The 20,791-nt window shown below is 48.4% G+C and overlaps 2 protein-coding genes across 6 annotated transcripts; one reads left to right on the forward strand and one right to left on the reverse strand.

The window, feature by feature from the left end:
* Window positions 1–1,737: 1,737 nt before the first annotated feature.
* Window positions 1,738–3,477, reverse strand: UBL5 (ubiquitin like 5). 3 transcript variants are annotated; one of them, XR_014312192.1, is made up of 5 exons: window positions 3,231–3,476; window positions 2,887–2,953; window positions 2,604–2,687; window positions 2,293–2,455; window positions 1,738–2,076 (listed from the first exon to the last, which is right to left on the reverse strand). XR_014312192.1 is itself a non-coding variant. In XM_082732113.1 (5 exons), the coding sequence occupies exons 2-5, from the start codon at window positions 2,940–2,942 to the stop codon at window positions 1,885–1,887; spliced, it is 222 nt and encodes a 73-aa protein (XP_082588239.1). In that variant the 5' UTR covers window positions 2,943–2,953; window positions 3,231–3,477; the 3' UTR covers window positions 1,738–1,884. The 3 variants fall into 3 exon arrangements, 2 of the variants coding, with proteins under 2 accessions (XP_082588239.1, XP_082588238.1); XM_082732113.1 differs by having other exon boundaries at window positions 1,738–1,928; window positions 2,418–2,455; window positions 3,231–3,477; XM_082732112.1 differs by lacking the exon at window positions 2,293–2,455.
* An 8,109-nt stretch (window positions 3,478–11,586) lies between these two features.
* Window positions 11,587–15,394, forward strand: FBXL12 (F-box and leucine rich repeat protein 12). 3 transcript variants are annotated; one of them, XM_082742479.1, is made up of 3 exons: window positions 11,593–11,926; window positions 12,045–12,117; window positions 13,967–15,394. In XM_082742479.1, exons 1-3 carry the CDS (start codon window positions 11,841–11,843, stop codon window positions 14,786–14,788), a joined length of 981 nt encoding a protein of 326 aa, XP_082598605.1. In that variant the 5' UTR covers window positions 11,593–11,840; the 3' UTR covers window positions 14,789–15,394. The 3 variants fall into 3 exon arrangements, with proteins under 3 accessions (XP_082598607.1, XP_082598605.1, XP_082598606.1); XM_082742480.1 differs by having other exon boundaries at window positions 11,638–11,926; window positions 12,045–12,317; XM_082742481.1 differs by lacking the exon at window positions 12,045–12,117 and having other exon boundaries at window positions 11,587–11,926.
* The last annotated feature ends 5,397 nt before the right edge of the window (window positions 15,395–20,791 follow it).

Here is a 20,791-nt window from a genome sequence, read left to right on the forward strand (position 1 = left end):
CCATCACAAAAATCCCTCCATACTTCCTTTTTATGTAAAAAGAGAAAAACAAGGCATAAAAAAGCAAGCTACTGGGCTGCCTGGCTGGCTTGGTTGGTGGAGAATGTGATTTGATCTTTGGGTCATGAGTTTGAGCCCCACATTGGGCATAGAGCCTACTTAAAAGAAAAAAGCACCAAATGGTGTATAAATAATAGTGTATATTACAGAATGCATAATTATCCCAATTGTATAAAAACTATAGGTTGAAATAAATAAATCTTAAAAAAAAAAAAAAAAGGGACGCCTCGGTGGCTCAGTGGGTTAAAGCCTCTGCCTTCGGCTTAGGTCATGATCCCAGGGTCCTGGGATCGAGTCTCGCATTGGGCTCTCTGCTCGGCGGGGAGCCTGCTTCCTCCTCTCACTCAGTCTGCCTCTCTGCCTCCTTGTGATTTCTGTCTGTCAAATAAATAAATAAATCTTTAAAAAAAAAACCCTATAGGTTGTATTTTAGAAAATTTCTGGATTTAATATGTTAAAAATTGCCACTGGTGGGAGGGGTGCTGTTATTAAGAAACTTATTAAACAAAACATTTGGATTGTTTTTACAAGTAGATATTAGCATGGTCATTTTTTAAAAATAAGAATGAAGTTTCTATAAATGTATGGGAAAAGACCTGACTTCAGGAGAGAGAATGGGACAAGAAGCATTTTACTTTCAGCCTGTACTTTTCTATGCTGTCTGAAATTAACAAGTAATCACCTTGTCAAGGCTGTGGTGTTATCAAAAAAATCCTGTCGGGTTTATTTTTAAATAGACAAATATGGGAGAGAGAGAGAGCTCTAGAGAGTAGGGAGAGCAAGGTATCAGGAAACAGACACTTCTGGCATTAGGAGGGAGCTGAGTCCTAAAGACAGAAGGGAAGCCAAGAGGACAGGTAGAGAGGTGTCTAAGGAGAAATCATCCTCCATGAGGTACAGGCCAGCAGCACCCTAGGCATCTGGCAGGTCCACCTCCCAAGAAGCTTGGTAGTGAAATGAAGGCAGAAGACTGGGTGGCATTTAGGGGGAAGGGAAGGAGCAGTACGCTAGATTTGAGCATGTTAATGTACTGCAGGAAATCAGCCAGGTCAATACAGTAGAGGGGCTTTAACTCAGGCGCCCCCACCCTGCTGTTTTAACTGCATTATCTCATTGAGATGTGGGTGCCACCATGGTGCTTTATTGATCTGAAGATCAAAGGGCTAGCTTCCCCAAATCCCACCACTATAACCAAAGTTCAGCCTATGCCACACTGTCTCACTCTCTCCACTAGGATTTCCAAAGTCCAGGAACTGTGGGTGCATAACCCACCAGGCTTTGGCTCATCTGCATTTCATAACATGGCAATGAAGTAAATACTGTCAGTTCCAGTTTGGATAAGGAAATGAAGGTGTAGATAAGTTAATTACCCTGCTCAGAATCACTCTCCGTGGCAGAGCTGTGATTCCAACCATACTTGGTCTGAATCCAGAACCTGTATTCTACTATATCTACTGTCCGTACCCAGACAGCCCTTGGTCTATTAGGACCTTCAGGGACCCATGGCAAATCCCAGAGCTGTGGGCGGGGTTCCCAGGCTGCTTGCTTACTCTTCCCTCATCAACCCAGCTGATCCTGCGTTCTTACTGAGCAGCTGCGTATTAAGAGAACAGTGACAACCAGACTTCAACCCTCCCCACATTAGATAAGGCCTCACTCAAGGATGACAACAATGAAGCAACTTCTAGGATTTTATTAACATGAGTTTTTAAAAACAAGTATCCATATCTGTGTGGGGGTGACGATGGGAGAGGAGGCGTTGGGGGAGGAAGAAGAGGGGAAGGGAAGACAAGGGAGGGTACAGCAGGGGGAAGGAATTCTCCTCTACTGGTAATAAAGCTCCAGGTTCATCCCATCGTGGATTTCATCTGAAGGAAAGGTGTCAAGGAATTCTCACTGTGGCCTCCATCTCCACCCTCTCACCTTCCATGGATAGGTCAGGGTGGCCCAAGGACTCCACCCCCGGCCAAGGAAGCCATTTGGAACTGGGTCATTCTGATGTGGAAAGAACCCAAACTATGAAAAAAAAAAAAAAAAAAAAGTTCGTGCTCTCTTTGCACAACAGACCTGCCTGAGTCTCACTCCACCCTGACCTCCTGTCCACACTCAGGTAGAGTTTAGTAATGTATACATTTTGACCTTAGGGTCTTCTAAGCCAAGTCAAAGTATTTCACCAACCACCCTCCTCCCCCAACAAAACAATGACATGGCTCCCATTTTCCAGATGCTTACCATGTGCCGCCTACTAAATTAAACATTTTATGTGCACCATCTCATACAGACGCACTGCCAGCCCTGAACAAAGAGAACCAAGTCTGGTATGCAGACCCTTCCTCAAGAAGTCACACAAAGGATACAGTCCCCCAGAGACACGTGGTCCTTAAAAATCGTGTACCTGTGGGATAGAAACCTTTCAGACAGAAGTCGAAGGTGGCTTTTCACCCTGGAGGCAAGCTGAGGAACCTCCGCCCTGAGCCGGCAGGGCTCTCCAACCCAGACCTGACCTAGTCCTGCCCAGTCCCCAGCTCTACCACGGCACTCACCACTTCTTCAGGACGATCTTGTTCCAACGGGTGCCAGTTTGGGCTGCGATCAGCTTCTTAAGGTCCCCGATGGTGTCATCAGTGCTGGGCGCAGACGAGTTAAGGAGAATGGAAGGGAGAGGGAGAACGTGCAAGAGGACATTCCAGGGCTGAACGCCCTCTGCCAGGACCCCACCCGCCCCCTCTCCCGGGTTTATCTCAAGTCACCGTACAACACAGACCGAGTTGCCGGCCTCGTGTCAAGCACCCCGGGAACCACTGCCTCCCCGCCGCCGGTGGATACTTGCACTTAACGCGGACCTTCTTCCCTAGACGGTCGTTGCAAACAACCTCGATCATCCTGTCTGGAGCTACACACGGTGTGGGGTGGAAGGCAGCAGAGTCAGGACTTCAGGGGTCTCCAAAGACCCAAGATTCCGGATTTGAGTCTTATGTTTACCCCTCCTCAACCTCCCAGATCCGAGTCCTTCCGGGCCTCAACTCCCAGGACGGCGGACCCCAGGCAGCCGCGCCTCCCCACTCAGGTCGCCTGACGGCTCCGCCTCGCCGCTCGCAGGCGCGCGCACCCTTGAGAGCCGGGTCCCATCAGTTTCCCCCGACTCCGGACCTCTCTCCGCGGCCCCTCACCTCGAAACGCCTGGAACCAGCAGACGCCACAACCTCCTCGCTTGAGGGCGGAGCCGGGGTCGGACTGCGTTCTAAGAGCCGGAAGCGGAAGTGAACAACCGGAAGTGTCCGTCTCTTGCTCCCCGCTCCACACCCCTCCGACTTCTTTCCGGTCCCAAGTTCCAGGAGGGGTTTGCGGTTCCCAGGCACGGCTTCGGGGGCCCCTGCGGATTCCTGTACGTCGCTGCGTGGGGCCACGTTGGGGTCCCGGGCTGTGCGTGGCGGGGGAAGTGGCGTGAAAGGGAAGTCAGAGGTCAGGGGTCGGCGCCCAGTCTGTTGGAAGCTGTTGGTTGAGGCTCCTTAGATGTGGGGAGACGTCGTCATGTGTGGGGTTTGACAGGAACATCAGGGGAGCCCGGGGACGTCCCGTGGGGGGGTAGTGACTGCCCGTTTCTGAGCCCGACGAAGCCTCCTAGTTGAGACTCAGCCTCAGGGCTATGGGGAGCGTGGGTGGAGCCGTGCAGTCATCTGGTCTGGCCCGCTACCTTCCTTCGGAGCCGGCCGGGCCTTGGAAGCATTTTGCTCACCCCTCTTCTTTGGCTATCGCTCCTGACCCCCCGAGACACTGGGGCGCAGACTACAGTCAATAAGCAAGGGGGCCGCCTGATCTTGTGCTGGATCCCAGCATTTATTAGAATGGAGCCCACGTTGCACGCCGACCAGTATCTCAGGCAAGTAACCTGGAAACGGCACAAGGGCCAAATCACCCAGGTTTGTGTCTTCAAGGCAGATAGCCCTGGCCCGGCAGGGAGCTCCTTGTACGGGATCTCAACCTTGCTTTGAGTCCCAAAGCAGCCCCTCGACTGGTCTGCTTTTGCAGAGCTGGTGGGACAGGGAGCACCCTTCTCTAAGTTCAACCAAACAGTTACCCGTGGAGCCATTCAGCCGTTCCGTCTCAGCAGACAGGATTTTCCCAGTTTGGTGAGCCTAAAGGGATTTGCTCTGAAAAGGAGCCACTGCTTCTGATTTGCCCAATCCACCTTCTCAAACTGGGTTGTGAGATTAGGTGGAAGACATGAGAGACCATCCTGTGGAAAGAGCGGACGCTCTGTGACCCTTTGGGCGCTGACGTGACTTAGGGAGCTGGCCCAAGAGGTCCTACCACAAACACTAGACTCAGGGGCCTTCCTGCTCAGAACTCGGACCTGTCATTTCTCCGATAGTTCTGTGCGCGCCCCAGAGGGTGGGAAATCTGAATGGAGAACTTGCTCAGGTTGGAGACACAGGCTTTGAATTTGGGCAGATGAGTGAAAAACCCAATCTTACCCATTAATATTAAACTGTATGATCTCAAGCAAGACAGTTACCCTCTCTGATTCTTACTTTCCTTATCTATGAAAATGGATAGCAAATCCCACCCTAGGATTGTAGTAAGGATTGGTCTCGGACCAGCTTCTGACGGTTTTTAAAGAATTTGCACGAGAACTGATGGGCCAAGCAGAGAGGTTGGAATGTCGAAGGTGAGCTGAGGGAACTTCGGAAATCACTGCATTTACATTATTTACGGTGTCCCGCAAGATGTTAATGGTGGTTACCATTGTGGAATTACCGTGGTGGAATTGCTGAATCTCCTGTTCCTCCTTGGCACTTTTTGGTTTTCCCAGATTATCTACAATGAACATATATTACTCTTGTCATCAGGGGAAAAAAGTAAATGTAACGTTTTTTTGTTTTTTTTTTAAAGATTTTATTTATTTGACAGACAGAGATCACAAGTAGGCAGAGAGGCAGGCAGAGAGAGAGAGAGAGAGAGAGGGAAGCAGGCTTCCTGCGGAGCAGAGAGCCCGATGCGGGGCTCGATCCCAGGACCCTGAGATCATGACCCGAGCCGAAGGCAGCAGCCCAAACCACTGAGCCACCCAGGCGCCCCAAATGTAACGTTTTTAAAACGAGAAGTTTCTAATTTCTCAATAATTGATCCAAAGATTGTTCAAGCACAGGATCATGATGCTGAGTTACAGGCTGGTGGAGGGGCAACGGGAAGTCTGGGGATGAGAATAAATTTGGGATTGTTGGGGGTTTGAGCTCCAGTGGGAGGTGGTGGGGATCCACTGGGGGGTTGCCAACCCCAGCTGGGCTAAGCCATCCTGAGGGAGGTGGTGGGCAATGGGAAGTCCAAGGACTAGACTGTCACTGCTGCATGACAGTGCCCCCCCCCACTCTGCTCCCCATCCCCGCCCCTCCACCCCTACCCCCATTCAGGCGAAAGGGGGAGGGGCCTTGAGAGATATGGCACCTCACTTTAGAGACCCCTCCCCACACCCTGGTAATTAGAATTTGGAGCATCCCATGAAAGGCCTCAGTGAATGCCCCTTGAGGAACAAGGGCAGCCCCATCCCCCTGTCTGAGCAGCAGAAGGTTGGCTGTCAGAGGTGCTGGGGTGAGGAGGAGATAGGTGCTTCTTGAGAGGGAGAGTTCTGGGTACAGCCCAAGGAGAAAGCTGGGAAGGCCCTCTCTCCCCACTTGTTTTTTGGGTTTCTGACCCAGAGGAAGGAGTTTATATGTGTGTTTTCCTTCCCTCCACCCTTGTATGCTGGTGGAACCCTCTGTACCCACCCTGTAACTGAGCCCCAGGGGCAGGAGTGCCTGGGTTTTGTTGAACTTAAAAGCTGATGCCCCAGGGGTGCAATTTAAACCAAATTTGGCAATTTTATTTATTTTTATTTCTTTTAAAGATTTTATTTTGTCTTATTTGAGAGAAAGTGAGCTAGCAGGAACAGAAGGATTGGGGGCAGAGACAGAGGGAGAAGCAGAGTCCCTGATGAGTAGGGAGCCTGTGGGACTCTATCCCAGGACCCTGAGACCATGACCTGAGCCAAAGGCAGATGCTTAACCAACTGAACCGCCCAGTTGCCCCCAAATTTGACAATTTAATTTTTTTAAAAGGATTTTATTCCTTGGGACGCCTGGGTGGCTCAGTTGGTTAAGCAGCTGCCTTCAGCTCAGGTCATGATCCCAGCGTCCTGGGATCAAGTCCCACATCGGGCTCCTTGCTCCGCAGGGAGCCTGCTTCTCCCTCTGACTCTGCCTTCCACTCTGTCTGCCTGTGCTCGCTCTCACTCTCTTTCTCTTACAAATAAATAAATAAAATCTTAAAAAAAAAAAGATTTTATTCCTTGATTTGACAGGGAGAGAGACAGTGAGAGAGAGGACACAAGTAGGGTAAAGTAGGAGAGGGAGAAGGAGGCCTCCTGCTGAGCAGGGAGCCCGATGTGGGTCTTGATTCCTGGACTCCCAGGATGACCTGAGCCGAACGAAGGCAGATGTTTAACGACTGAGCCACCCAGGTGCCCCCCAAATTTGGCAATTTTATTTTATTATTTTATTTTTTAAAAAGATTTTATTTATTTATCTGACAGACAGAGATCACAAGTAGGCAGAGAGGCAGACACAGAGAGAGGAAGAAGCAGGCTCCCTGCTGAGCAGAGAGCCCAATGTGGGGCTCAATCCTAGAACCCTGGGATCATGACCTGAGCCTAAGGCAGAGGCTTTAACCCACTGAGCCACCCAGGTGCCCCCCAAGTTTGGCAATTTTAAACCAAATCTGGCCTAGTCGGTTGTGTCTCCCACTTGGTTTTCAGATGGGGTCACGATCTCAGGGTCATGAGATCAAGCTCCGTTTTGAGCTCTGTGCTCAGTGCCTGGTCCCCTTGGGATTTTCTCTCTTCCTTTCCCTCTGTCCCTCCTTCCCTTCTCTCTCTCTCTCAAATAAATAAAATTTTTTTAAAGCAATTGCCCCACCTAGGAAGCACCAGAGAGGAAATAATCTTAGGTGTGGAAGGAATTGTTCAAGAGTTTCCTTCTCCCAATAGCTTAGCCTTTCAGCAGGCCTTGGAGATACAGCAGTGACCAAGGCTCACCCACCACCCGAGAATTCAGTCTCATAGAAGAATAAGAAAAGTGAAGGGGTCTTCAGTACAGTGCTGTGAGGGGGAAGCCCAAGGCTCTGGGAGCAAAGAAGGCATTCCCCATGCATGATGGCATAGGCTTTCCAGAAGGAATCAAGACCACAGAGTAGTGTGGTAGAGGGATACACTGTGGCATCAGATCTGGGCCTGTGGCGCTGGCAAGTGATTTGACCTCTGTGGGATTCTTTTGGTCTTTCCATAGTTGCAGGATTGCTGCCAAAGCATGAAGCATTTTTTTCTGTGCTTTTGTTTGAGGAAAAATATCAAAGGGGTTTGATTGATGAATAAACATTTGGAACTTACTTTTTTAAAGGTAATACTTGCACATGGCAACAATTAAGCCGTATGAAAGTATATATATGGCAGCCTACAGTGTCCTTGCCTTCAGATCCCAGCCATCCCCAGGGGCAACTACCATTAAAAGTTTCCATTTTCGGGGGCGCCTGGGTGGCTCAGTGGGTTAAGCTTCTGCCTTTGGCTGGGGTCATGATCTTGGGGTCCTGGGATCAAGCCCTGTATTGGGCTCTCTGCTTGGCGGGGAGCCTGCTTCCCCTCCTCTCTCCGCCTGCCTCTCTGCCTGCTTGTCATCTCTGTCTGTCAAATAAATAAAATCTTTAAAAAAAAAAGTTTCCGGGCGCCTGGGTGGCTCAGTGGGTTAAGCCGCTGCCTTCGGCTCAGGTCACGATCTCAGGGTCCTGGGATCGAGTCCCGCATCGGGCTCTCTGCTCAGCAGGGAGCCTGCTTCCCTCTCTCTCTCTCTGCCTGCCTCTCCATCTACTTGTAATTTCTCTCTGTCAAATAAATAAATAAAAAATCTAAAAAAAAATTTTAAAAAAAGTTTCCATTTTTGGAGATAGTTTCTGCATCTTCAAATGTGTGATGTGGAGCCTTCCCCCAAAATGATAAAACTTTTCAGACATTAACACATCTCAGTGGAGAGAGACTTTGTATTTTCAGGTAACATACAATATTTTAAGTTATGTCAAAGGGCAGAAACGAATGACTTGGACTTTTTGGTTTTGTTAAGACTTTTTTTTTTTTAAGATTTTATTTATTTATTTGCTGGAGAGAGAGCACAAGCAGGGGGAGAGGGGGAAGCAGACTCCCCGCTGAGCAGGAAGCCCGGGGGAATTGCACTCTATTCCAGGACCCTGGGATCTTGACCTGAGTTGAAGACATGCTTAATAGACTGAGCCCCCCAGGCATCCCAAGACTATTTTTTTTTTTAAGTAATCTCTACACCCATTGTGGGGCTTGAATTCACAACCCTGAGATTAAGAATCACATGCTCCACCAAGTGAGCCATCCAGGAATCCTTTGAATGTTTTAGTTTTCATACAGGCCTTGTATAAAGGGTGAAACACAATAAATTGTGTGTGCATTTTTTGGAGGTATATATATCTCCAGTGAGATCAAATTATAGTCCTTGATCTCTACACCTTTTGCTTTTTTAAAAAAATTTTTATTTTTTATAAACATATATTTTTATCCCCAGGGGTACAGGTCTGTGAATCACCAGGTTTACATACTTCACAGCACTCACCAAAGCACATACCCTCCCCAATGTCCATAATCCCACCCCCTTCTCCCAACCCCCCTCCCCCCAGCAACCCTCAGTTTGTTTTGTGAGATTAAGAGTCACTTATGGTTTGTCTCCCTCCCAATTCCTTCTTGTTTCATTGATTCTTCTCCTACCCACTTAAGCCCCCATGTTGCATCACCACTTCCTCATATCAGGGAGATCATATGATAGTTGTCTTTCTCTGCTTGACTTATTTCGCTAAGCATGATATGCTCTAGTTCCATCCATGTTGTCGCAAATGGCAAGATTTCATTTCTTTTGATGGCTGCATAGTATTCCATTGTGTATATATACCACATCTTCTTGATCCAACACCTTTTGCTTTTTAAAGCAAGCAGTATCCTGAAGATTGTTCCAAACAGCATAGAAAGACCTACCTAATTTTTTTTTTTTATAACATTTTGGGATCGTATTGTTGGGTCCAACAGAAGCTATAATCTTATATTACTAAACTGGCTTCAAAGAGTTTGAATCTATCCTGCCCCTTCTGCAGGGCTGAAAGGGCCTGTTAACCTCACACCAAGGCCAGTATGGGTATTTTCCAGCTTCTTCATCTTTTTGTTTGTTTTGTTTTGCTTTTAAAGATTTTGTTTATTATTTATTTGAGAGGGAGAGTGTGCATGAGCAGGGGGAGGGGCAGAAGGAGAGGGAGAAGCAGACTCCTCACTCAGTGGGGAGTCCTATGCAGGGCTTGATTGATTCCAGGATCCTGAGATCATGACTTGAGCGGAAGGCAGCAGCTTAACAGAGCCACTCAGGCGCCCCTTCTTCATCTTTTTTAATCTGATAGGTGAAAGCCCTGGTGTTTTTGTTTATGGATAAGCACGGGCATACAGATATATAATTTTTTAGCTTTATTGAGGTATGGTTGATACACAGAAATTGCACACATTTAACGCATACATCTTAATGAGTTTTGCATTTTTTTTTCAAAGATTTTATTTATTTGACAGACAGATCACAAGTAGGCAGAGAGGCAGGCCGAGGTGGGGGGTGGGCTTGCATTTCTTTTTAAGACAGTTTTCAGCATCTCCAATTCCTGCCTGTGTGTGTGTGTGTGTGTGTGTGTGTGTGTATTGAAAGCATTGTATTGCCGTTATGGGCTCTTGGGGGTGTGATTTAGCAAAACCTCACAGTTAAACTTCATGTGTCCTTTGACTCATCAAACTGGTTCCTGGTTATTTACCCAGTAGAAAAACATGCAAATATATATATATATATATATATATATATATATATATATACACATATGTATATATATATATTTGTGCCCTATCAATTGATAATTTTCTCATGAATTGCTACTTTAAAAATGAGTGATGGGGGTGCCTTAGTGGCTCAGTGGGTTAAGCCTCTGCCTCTGGCTCAGGTCATGATCTCAGGGTCCTGGGATTGAGCCCCACAGCCGGCTCTCTGCTCAGCAGGGAGCCTGCTTCCCCCTCTCTCTGCCTATCTCTCTGCCTATCTCTCTGCCTACTTGTGATTTCTCTCTTTGTCAAATAAATAAATAAATAATCTTAAAAAAAAAAAAAAGAGTGATGGGGTATCTTGCCAGCTCAGTCTATCAGCATGCGATCCTTTACCTTGGGGTTGTGGGTTCCAGCCCTGTGTTGTGCATAGAGATTATTTGACAATAAAATCTTAGAAAAAAAATGATATGGGGCACCTGACCGGCTCAGGGGTAGAGTATGCGACTCTTGATCTCCAAGTTGTAAGTTCAAGACCCAGGCTGAGTGTAGAGCTTACTCAAAAATAAAAACTTTTAAAAACAAATGAGTGGGGGCGCCTGGGTGGCTCAGTGGGTTAGGGCCTCTGCCTTCAGTTCAGGTCATGATCCCAGGGTCCTGGGATCCAGCCCCAAGTGGGGCTTTCTGCTCAGCTGGGAGCCTGCTTCACCCCCACTTCCCCTGGCCCGCCTGCCTCTCTGCCTACCTGTGATCTCTGTCTGTCAAATAAATCTTAAAAAGATTTTATTTATTTATTTGACAGAGATCACAGGTAGGCAGAGAGGCAGGCAGAGAGAAAGGGGAAGCATGCTCCCTGCTGAGCAGAGCCCGATAGGGGGTTCGATCGCAGGACCCTGACATCATGACCTGAGCCGAAGGCAGAGGCTTAACCCACTGAGCCACCCAGTTGCCCCAAATAAATAAAATATTTTTTAAAACTTTCTGAAAAAACCCCACAAATGAGTGATATATATTTGGTGGGCGTGTCCACTCAGCCTCTTTGGATAACAGTTTGGCGCTATCAAAACGAAAAACAGAACACACCCTCTGTTAACCAGCTATTTCGGTCCTACAGATTTATTCTTGTTTATAGGCATCAAAAAAGCGGTATTAAGTAGAAAAGTTGGGGCCTCGCTCTCCCTTAGCACAATCGCTGGTCGTCCCCCAGCAGCACTGCTCTAAGGGCGCCTTCCAGGCTGGGTCCTGGGGTCTGCAGCTCCGCCCTCCCAACACTTGCCGCGACGCGGGGCCGCTCGTCACTGCCCTTGGCCCCGCCCTTGGGCTGTCCGGCCCCGCCCTTGGGCCGTCCGTCACCGCCCCAGGGCGCTTTTCCCGGGCTCGATTCCCGCCCTCAGTCCCGCCCCACTAGCCTACTGCCCGCCCTTATCCCCGCCCCCAGCCTAACCCCAGCCCCGCCCCAGCCTCGTCCCATCCCTTAGTACTGTCCCCAGCCTCTTCCCAGTGGGTAATCCCGCTCCCAGGCCGGTTCTCGACCCAAACAAGTCCCCGGGTCTCCAGTCACCGCCTCGGGGCCCCTTGTCCCTGCCCCAGCCCCAGCCCCGCCCCCAGCCTCGTCCGCGCCCCCAACCCCGCCTCCGGGCTGCGTCAGAGCCTCAGCCACGCCTTCCGAACGCGGGCTTGGTTCCCAGTCTCCGCCTCCCGGCTCCGTCGCGGTCGCCCGCGGGCCTGTCGCCGGGACCCAACCATGTCCCTGTCAGAGGAAAGCTGAAACTCTCCGCCCGCTGTCGGAGGCGGCGGCCACCGCCCTGCCGGCACCCCCCGTCACCCGTTGGCGCCCCCCGGGCGAGATCCCGAATCCCCTCAGCCGCAAGCGGAAGTGCGTGTCGCTCGGATCATGGCGACTTTGGCGGACCTGCCGGACTCAGTCCTGTTGGAGATCTTCTCCTACCTCCCGGTCCGGGACCGGATCCGCATCTCCAGGTGCGGCCCCGGCCCGCGGGGGGCTGACGGGAAGGTCGGGGGGCGTGGGGCTGCCCCTGGGTCGCGGATCGGGTCCCCGCGGGGCGGGGTGGTTCTAACGCCGGGTCCCCTCCCCCAGGGTTTGTCACCGCTGGAAGAGGCTGGTGGACGACCGGTGGCTCTGGCGACATGTCGACCTGACGCTGTACACGGTACGCGGGGCCGACCGGGCGGGCCTGGGCCGCGGGCGGGTGTCGGGGTCTCGAGCCCCACCCCCTCGCCCCCTAGATTTCGAGCTCGGCGGTCCGGGGTGCATCGCGGCACACTCGCTGCTCAGCCCGTTTCCCCATCTCCAAAGTGGGGATAACCAAGTTCCTGCAGGGAAAGACCGTAGAGCCGAGTCCCGCGTCCAGTGAGTATAGGACAAACGTTGGTTGCTTACATGATCTGTTACATGATGAGTTTTCCCGGAGCAGTCATTTTCCAGATTCCACTTCATTTCCACAGTTTATTTCCTGAGTGGTGCAACCGAACCTTTTCCACTTTTCCCCATTTGCATCGTATTTATTTTTCTTGTTTGAGTAGGAACGATTCCACACATATATGTAGCAATGTGTAGAGGATAGTATCTGAAACGGCTACGTACTCTTCACCTATATTTAACCCGCTTTGACTTTTGGTCATTTTTGCTGTGAAACATACATGCAAAGGTTTTTGGGTACATGTAGGCACACAACATTTATGAATAGATCGTGGCGTTTTTTGAAACCCTCCTCAGAGGTCACCGCTATTATAAACTGGAAATGTAGTCTTCTAGAAACTTAGGTTTCTCCACTTTCTCATTTCTCACTCACTTCCTGTGTGAGTGCCAGGAGGCAACATATAGTTTTGTTCATGTGTTGATCGAAAGTTTAAGTAATGGTATTCTGTTGAGGTAATGAAACGCTATTTATTGTATATCCATCCAAAACTAGCCTTATTCACACAACATTGCTTTTGAAATTTATTGTAATTGAGACATGGAACTCTGGTTCGTTCCTTTTAATTTGTTAAATGAATATACCACAATTTATCTGTCTTCCTGTTGACATTTAGTTATTTCCAGCTTTTTACTATTACAAACAGTGTTATAAAGGAGTGTCTCAAACTTGCCTGTGTATATGAATCATCTAAGGATCTTGTTAAACTGCTGATTCTGATTGAGTGAATGCGGATAGGGCCCAGATTCTGAATTTCTTTTTTTTTTTTAATATTTTATTTATTGATTTGACAGGCAGAGATCACAAGTAGGTAGGGAGGCAGGCAGAGAGAGAGGGGGTAAGCAGGCTCCCCGCCGAGCAGGGAGCCTGATGCGGGGCTGGATCCCAGGACCCTGAGATCATGACCTGAGCCGAAGGCAGAGGCTTAACCCACTGAGCCACCTGGGCACCCCTGAATTTCTCACAACCTCCCAGATTTTATGCTATGCACAAATTTTACACTATGCAGTTTCTTTTTTCTTCTTCTTTTTTTTTTTTAAGGTAAAGTGCACCTACATTAAAATGCACAGTGCTTCCAGTTACTTTGTTTTCTAGTAATTAACTTTGCACAGTTAATTTTTGCAGCTTTCACCGTCACCAGGTTGTGATGGTAATGGTGATGATGATGATTTTTAACACAGGTCTAATTTACTCTAGGCAGTTCTAGCCTTTTTCAATTTGCTTTTGTGTTGCTTATTTCTGTTGGCGGTGGTCATGAGGAAAGGGATAAAATAAAATGCCGGTGAGTTGCTCTGCTTTCTTACTTCAGGTAATGAGAATCTGCTGTTGCTAAAGACAGATCTATTCTGATTTTCTCTTTTCCCTCATTGCTTTTGTTCAAACCTAGAAATCAGAGTGAATGGGTTATATTGTCTTGTTACTCTTGGGGAGGCACAGGGTCACTTGAGGCTGGCAGGGGAAGAGCAGAAGCCCAGGGGAGCACTAGAGCCCCAGCTGGGGCTTGTTTGTCTCCAGGCAGGCAGAGGCTGTGGAATATTCTCCATATCTCTCACCCTGTCACCTGCATTTCTGGCTCTTACAGATGCGGCCTAAAGTCATGTGGCACCTCCTTCGCCGGTACATGGCATCCCGGCTCCATTCCCTGCGGATGGGTGGCTACCTCTTCTCAGGCTCCCAGGCCCCCCAGTTGTCCCCCGCCTTGATGAGGGCCCTGGGCCAAAAGTGCCCCAATCTGAAGCGCCTCTGTCTACACGTGGCTGACCTGAGCATGGTGCCCATCACCAGCTTGCCCTGCACCCTGAGGACCCTGGAGCTGCACAGCTGTGAGATCTCTATGGCCTGGCTCCTCAAGGAGCAGGACCCCACCGTGCTGCCCTTGCTTGAGTGCATCGTGCTGGACCGCGTCCCTGCCTTCCGAGACGAGCACCTGCAGGGCCTGACACGCTTTCGTGCCCTGCGGTCATTGGTGCTCGGCGGCACCTACCGTGTGACAGAGACAGGGCTAGATGCGGGCCTCCAGGAGCTGAGCTACTTGCAGAGGCTGGAGGTGCTAGGTTGCACCCTCTCGGCCGACAGCACCCTCCTGGCCATCAGCCGCCGCCTTCGAGATGTGCGGAAGATCCGGCTGACCGTGAGGGGCCTCTCTGCCCCTGGCCTGTCTGTCTTGGAGGGCATGCCAGCCCTGGAGAGTCTGTGTTTGCTAGGCCCTCTTATCACCCCAGAAATGCCTTCCCCGGCTGAAATCCTCTCTTCCTGCCTTGCTATGCCCAAGCTTAGGGTCCTTGAGCTGCAGGGTCTGGGGTGGGAGGGTCAGGAGGCTGAGAGGATCCTGTGTAGGGGTCTGCCCCACTGTATGGTCATCGTTAGGGCCTGCCCCAAAGAGTCCATGGACTGGTGGATGTGACAACCACCTGTCCATCTCAGCTTTCACTGGGGAGCCCCACACCCTCTGAACGGCACCTTGCGAGGGCCTGTAGTCAGGCTGATGGGGCCTGAAAGCCACAGATGGAGAGAACCAAAGCCTTGGGGCCTCTAGACAATTGGAATCCCTGTTTGCCAGTTGTTTGGCCTCTGAAACATCAGCCAGCCTCCTGGAGGGCCTGTCCCCACATCTGGAAATGGGGGAGATCATAGCTACCTCATGGTTACGTTGCAAAGCCTTAACTCTTTACCAGCCCTGGGCTGAAAAGGTCCTTGATGAAGGGTTGTTCTCAGGAACAGGATGGATGCAGAAGGGTGGTGTTAGGAGTTAGGGGGACCTGAAGGGCCAAGGCCCCTTAGGAGGTCTGGAAAGACTGTCTATGTATGTGCACCCACACACCCACACACCATTGATATGCCTACTTGCACACAAGGGACATGATGAGAAAGCCAGCAAGTCTTAGGCTTTGATGATCGAAAGTGTTAATGAAGGTTCTAAGTTGTATTTTCTGTACTTGGTATTCTGTATTTTCCAATTTTTCCACAGTATATATTATTTTGCTATTAAAGAATTTTTTTTTCCAAAAAAGCATTTGGTTTCTTATTCGACATTTTCTTGAATGCCCACTCTATCACACGCCGTGTTCTAAGTCTTGGGGCCACAGCAGTAATCAAAACAAGCCCTGAGTAGAAGGCAGGACGATCAACAGGTGAATGCATCGATGGGATAGTTTTAGAGACAATAAACCAAGCTCACGTGATGGAGGTACCCGTGTCTGGTAGAGTGAGCAGAATGAGCCGCTCAAGTCTGGAGACCTGAGAGGGGATGAGGAACCCACTCTAGGAAGCGCTGGGAAAAAGAAAAGACCAAGACACTGAGATGTAAATGAACTTGACATTTTTCAGGATCAAGAAGAACCGTGTGGCTGAGGGAACAAGAGGTGAGCCATAGAAAGTGAAGTCAGCTGATAGGGTGAGGTTGGGGGCTCCTCACAGGTGGCATGGGTTTTGGAGGTTCAGTAAGTAGCAATGCTTTTCCTGCAGGCTGAGTTTGAGCCACTTGAAAGAAGCAGGTGGCAGGCTGATAGTGATCAGGAGCGCCCACCCTTGAGGCCCCCCAGCCCAGCCTGCCTGCTCTGTGGTGGGAAGAGCCAGAAGAGAAAACGGCTGAGCTAGGACCCTTGGTTCCTTGTTCCAAGCTCACTCACCAGAGACTGGGTGTCTCTCCCATGCTTTCCCACTATCAGGTAGAACAGAAATTCCCCATCAGGCTATATGAGGACTATGGTATGAGTACCCCCTCAGTGTGGCCATGGCTAGGGTCTACTTTACTTGTTCCATGCCATGCTCAAACTTGGCGGCTCCAGCTCAGGGCACCTGGTGGGCTAGACTGATGCAGCCTGGAGCATTGGGACTGGTGAAGTCTCAGGTTGGGGAAAGAGATCTGCTTAAGGGTGTCTGGACACCTGAGGTCTGTTGTGGGCAGTATGATGGGGTGGCCAACCCCAGTCTTATGCTGGGATCTGCTGGTGGTCCTGGAGTAGGCTGCCGATGCCCCACCTGGAGCAGCTTGAGGAGGAAAAATAATTTCCTTCCTTTATTCTTGCTTTTCCTGCAGAAATGGAGTAGCAGGCATGAAATTGGAGACAGTGGTAAACATGGAAGTGTTTAATGGCCAGCGCTAGCAAGTAATGATGGGGCAGGGGAGCCCTAATTTGTAGTGTTTGCCCATTTCTGTGGTGTGAGTATCCCGTCGTGGCTGGTTTCAAGCTACCAACAGTCTAACAACTGGCTCACAAAATCCTTGCAACTTTAGCAATTGGCCCTCCTGGCCTGGCATGAGCTGGCTTCAGGAGGCCACGGGTTCGTGGTGTCTTTCTTCTGAAGTTCACCCAACTTTAGTGACCCTTTTCCTGAGTGTAGGTCTGAGGGGCGATAGGATTATGGGACATAAGACAGAGCTCCTTCCACCCCTGACCGCTGCCTTCTGGATAAGGGGCTGGGAGTGGGAGGATGCCCTTTGCTATTAAATGTATCTGAGACTTGTTTTAATCACATATGATGATAGACATGGAGACAACTCTCTTTGAAAGAAAACTTTATTACTTAAAATTCCCAAGAGCAGGGGGCTCACCATGCAATGGAGAGCCACTATGGGGGGAAAACCAGGGTCTGTAGGAAGCAGGAGTAGGGGGAAAGCATGGGCCTGAGCCTTTATTATGGTTTTTGCAGGAAGAAATGGGCAAGGTAGGGCAGGCAAGCTGAGCAAGTTTAGAATTGGCTGGTTTGAATAATTTTGGTGGGTCTAGGCTCTAGAAGTGGTCCCTAGCAGACCAAGTCTGCTACTTGGCCCTGGGGTGATTTAGGGCAGAGGGAATATTGGTTTGCATGTAAGACTGAGATCAAGGAGGTAATTGTATTGGTTGGCTTGAAGGGTGGTCCTTATCCAGGTTTGCAAGACCCTAAGGTGTCAAAGCATCACAAAACATAGAAAATAGGGGCACCTGGGTGGCTCAGTGGGTTAAAACCTCTGCCTTCGGCTCAGGTCATGATCCCAGGGTCCTGGGATCGAGCCCTGCATTGGGCTCTCTGCTCTGCAGGGAGCCTGCTTCCTCCTCTCTCTCTCTCTGCCTGCCTCTCTGCCTACTTGTGATCTCTGTCTGGAAATAAATAAATAAAATCTTTAAAAAAACATAGAAAATAAAAACATGACTAATACACTCTCCATTGAAAGTAAAGATAATCACAAGAGCAAACTTTAATTGAGTGTCGGTTTTGTGTCAGTCCTTCATGCATGAATTTCCCCTAGCATCCCAATGAGGAGCTCTATTGAGGTGTAATTCACACAAATAAACAGCAAATATTTAGGTGCATAATTTGACAGTTCTGACAATGTGTACACTTGTGAAACTATCAAGATAACAAATATTTCCATAACTCCCTAAAGTTTCCTTGTGGCTCCTTTTAACCCTTCCTCCATTCCTGTCCTCAGGCAAACACTGGCCTCCTTTCTGTCACTATAAATTATTTTTATTATCCTAGAGTTTTATGTAAGTAGAGATGGATATTTGTGTTTAAACATATGTTTTCCTTAAAATAATTTTTCCTGATATTAAAAAAATAACATATGTTTGTAAAGGATTTTAACATTATGGAAAGTGAGGGGCGGCTGGGTAAGTCAGTCAGTTATGTGTCTGACTTTGGCTCAGGTCATGATCTTGGGGTCCTGGGATGAAGTGAGCCCTGCATAAGGTTCCCCACTCCATGGGGAGTCAGCTTCCCCCTTTCCCTCTTCCTCTCCCCCAACTTGTGCTCTCTCTGCCTCTCTCTTTTATTTATTAAATAAATAAAATCTTAAAAAAATTATAGAAAGCGAACCTCTTTCTAATCCCAGGCCCCAGAGGAAATCACTGTGAGAAGTTGGATGTACAATCTTATAGGATTTTGTCTACTATTGGGACTCTGGGGAAAAAATCAAAGGCATTACTTTTTTTTTTAAGTTTAAAACATTTTTAAAGTAACCTCTGGACCCAACGTGGGGCTCAAACTCATAAACCCGAGATCAAGAGTCACACGTTCTTCTACCTGAGCCAGCTACACACCCTAATCAATGACATCTCTTAATCTCCCTTCTGAGTTTGAGACCAATAATGGAAGTTAGATATGGAAACATCAGCTTCATGAGTAACAAAACTTGGATTGAAGCATGCTGGTGTGCTATGTATCCCCTGTTGGCCTTATGATGTTTTACTGCTGCATTTGCCAAATATACTTGGGCATGGTTCAACTGGTTGACCACAAACCTCCTTTGGATGCTTACTGTATGGCCCCAGCCTGATCAAACTAGCCCTTCTCTGGAATCCCTTAGACTCCCAAGCAGAGAGAGAAAGGGTGAGATAAAAAGATCCTCAGTTCTTTCTTCCAAATCTGCTAGTGAGATAAAGGGTTTAAGTGTGTATGTGTAGAGGTCACTTTAGCTGACATTTGCCCTCCTTGGATATGGAAAGCCAGAGGAAAGATGTTTTCTCCCTAATGGACTAAAATAGATGCATACCTGTTTTGTGTCAGTCTCAGCCTGTAATAGTGATGCTATTGGCTGGGAAGGCCGGGGGCACTCATCTGGGCCCCTACTTCTGGCAGTGAGCCCCCACAGGCATTACCCTGACTGGAGCCAATGTTGTGGCTGGACCCACCCTTGTGGTTCTTACTATGATTGCAAGACACACCTCAGCAACAACTATCAGATAACTTTGAAAAATGAGACTTATAACTTAGGAGTCCTGGAGGGTACATGGCATACCTAAGGTTGCCAGCAAAGAGAGAAAGAGAGAGAGAGAGAATGAACAGTCTTGGAGTTCTGCCTTTATTGGGGGTTAAGGATGGGGTGGAGGGCTTAAGGTTTTGTGGATTCACCTTTATTGGTGAATTTTGTTAACCTTAAAAATTAAAGTTATTTTTGCCAGCAAAAAAAAAAAAATGGGTTAATTCAGGAATAGCAGAGAATTACAATTCATGACATGCAGGTTATGGCAAAACCATAGGCAAGTCTGGAGAACGAAGGAGAGGAATGCTCTTTTATAGAGGAAAGAGGGGATTTGGGAAGGGTTATTATAAGCAAAAAAGTCCATTGGAGTAAACGGAGTTTGAAGTATAGTGGCTTCTCATTGGCTGAGCTGTGCAAGTCTCTCATTGGCTGGGCTGTTGCTGAGCTAGGAGTAAATCTTTCCTCCAACTGCTGGGGTAGTAAATGTGCAGGCTTCTTCCTGTTGAGAATGCAAGGTATGTCTCTTCCTGCTCATTCTGCAAAGGGCTGTGAGAAGTGGTGTGTTATCCCTTCTGGCTTTCTGACTCCAATTTATTTTATTAAGTAGGCACCACAGCCAGCATGGAGCCCAACCCAAGGCTTGAATTTAGGACCCTGAGATCAAGACCTGAGTGAGATCAAGAGTTGGGTGCTAAACTGACTGAGCCACCCAGGTGTCCCACTCCTGACTCCATTTTAGATGAGATTTCCTTTATTCAAGTTCATAAAATGGATGCCCCTTCAAACAAAAACTTAACGTTAGGTACTTACACTGAACCTCTTCAAACAGATGTTCCCCGTGTTCCCTTACTCCTCCCTCTAAAAGAAGAGCCTTTTTCTAACTAACCTTTAAGATGCTTATAGCTCTTATGGTTGGAGTGTTCTTATTTCAATAGGCTTTTCTCCCTCCTGAAATAATCCTTTTGAATGAAGTCTTTCTTTACCATTGTCCAGAATAATTTTTGACAATGATAAACAAACAAAAATCTTTTCAGCCATTTTGACTCCTTGCCCTAAAACTACTCAGATTCATCAGCAGATAGCAGATAGCCATTGGCTCTGCCTTAATTTTAGCATCAGAGCTGGTCCCACTCCTTCCATTCCTCCCAGCCACCTGCGTCCAGCTATTTCCATCTGTCATTGGGATTATTGCCTCAAATTTCTAATTGTCCTGCCTGATTCTACCTTTGCCTCCCTAGAGTCACACAACAAAGAGAACTTTAACATAAAATAAAATAAAATAAAATAAAAATACACATCAGATAATATTGCTCCTATAGCTCAAAAGCCTTCAGGGGCTCCCCCATTGCACTCAAGGTAAAACCCACAATTTTTGAACATTGTGCAGATTTCTCAAGAAATTAAAAATAGAGCTTCCCTATGACCCTGCGATTGCACTACTGGGTATTTACCCCAAAGATACAGATGGAGTGAAAAGAAGGGCCATCTGTACCCCAATGTTTATAGCAGCAATGGCCACAGTCGCCAAACTGTGGAAAGAACCAAGATGCCCTTCAATGCACGAATGGATAAGGAAGATGTGGTCCATATACACTATGGAGTATTATGCCTCCATCAGAAAGGATGAATACCCAACTTTTGTAGCAACATGGACGGGACTGGAAGAGATGATGCTGAGTGAAATAAGTCAAGCAGACAGAGTCAATTATCATGTGGTTTCAC

This window comes from Mustela nivalis (genome assembly GCF_964662115.1).
Source record: "Mustela nivalis genome assembly, chromosome: 1".
Lineage (NCBI taxonomy): Eukaryota > Metazoa > Chordata > Mammalia > Carnivora > Mustelidae > Mustela > Mustela nivalis.

Coding starts and splice junctions, on each gene's coding strand:
- UBL5 (XM_082732113.1), bottom strand. CDS start 2,942: ATGATCGAGGTTGTTTGCAACGACCGTCTAGGGAAGAAGGTCCGCGTT. Junction 2,688..2,886: donor AAGGTCCGCGTTAAGTGCAA/GTATCCACCGGC, acceptor GTCTGCGCCCAG/CACTGATGACACCATCGGGG. Junction 2,456..2,603: donor AAGATCGTCCTGAAGAAGTG/GTGAGTGCCGTG, acceptor TCTATCCCACAG/GTACACGATTTTTAAGGACC.
- FBXL12 (XM_082742479.1), top strand. CDS start 11,841: ATGGCGACTTTGGCGGACCTGCCGGACTCAGTCCTGTTGGAGATCTTC. Junction 11,927..12,044: donor GACCGGATCCGCATCTCCAG/GTGCGGCCCCGG, acceptor CCCCTCCCCCAG/GGTTTGTCACCGCTGGAAGA. Junction 12,118..13,966: donor TCGACCTGACGCTGTACACG/GTACGCGGGGCC, acceptor TGGCTCTTACAG/ATGCGGCCTAAAGTCATGTG.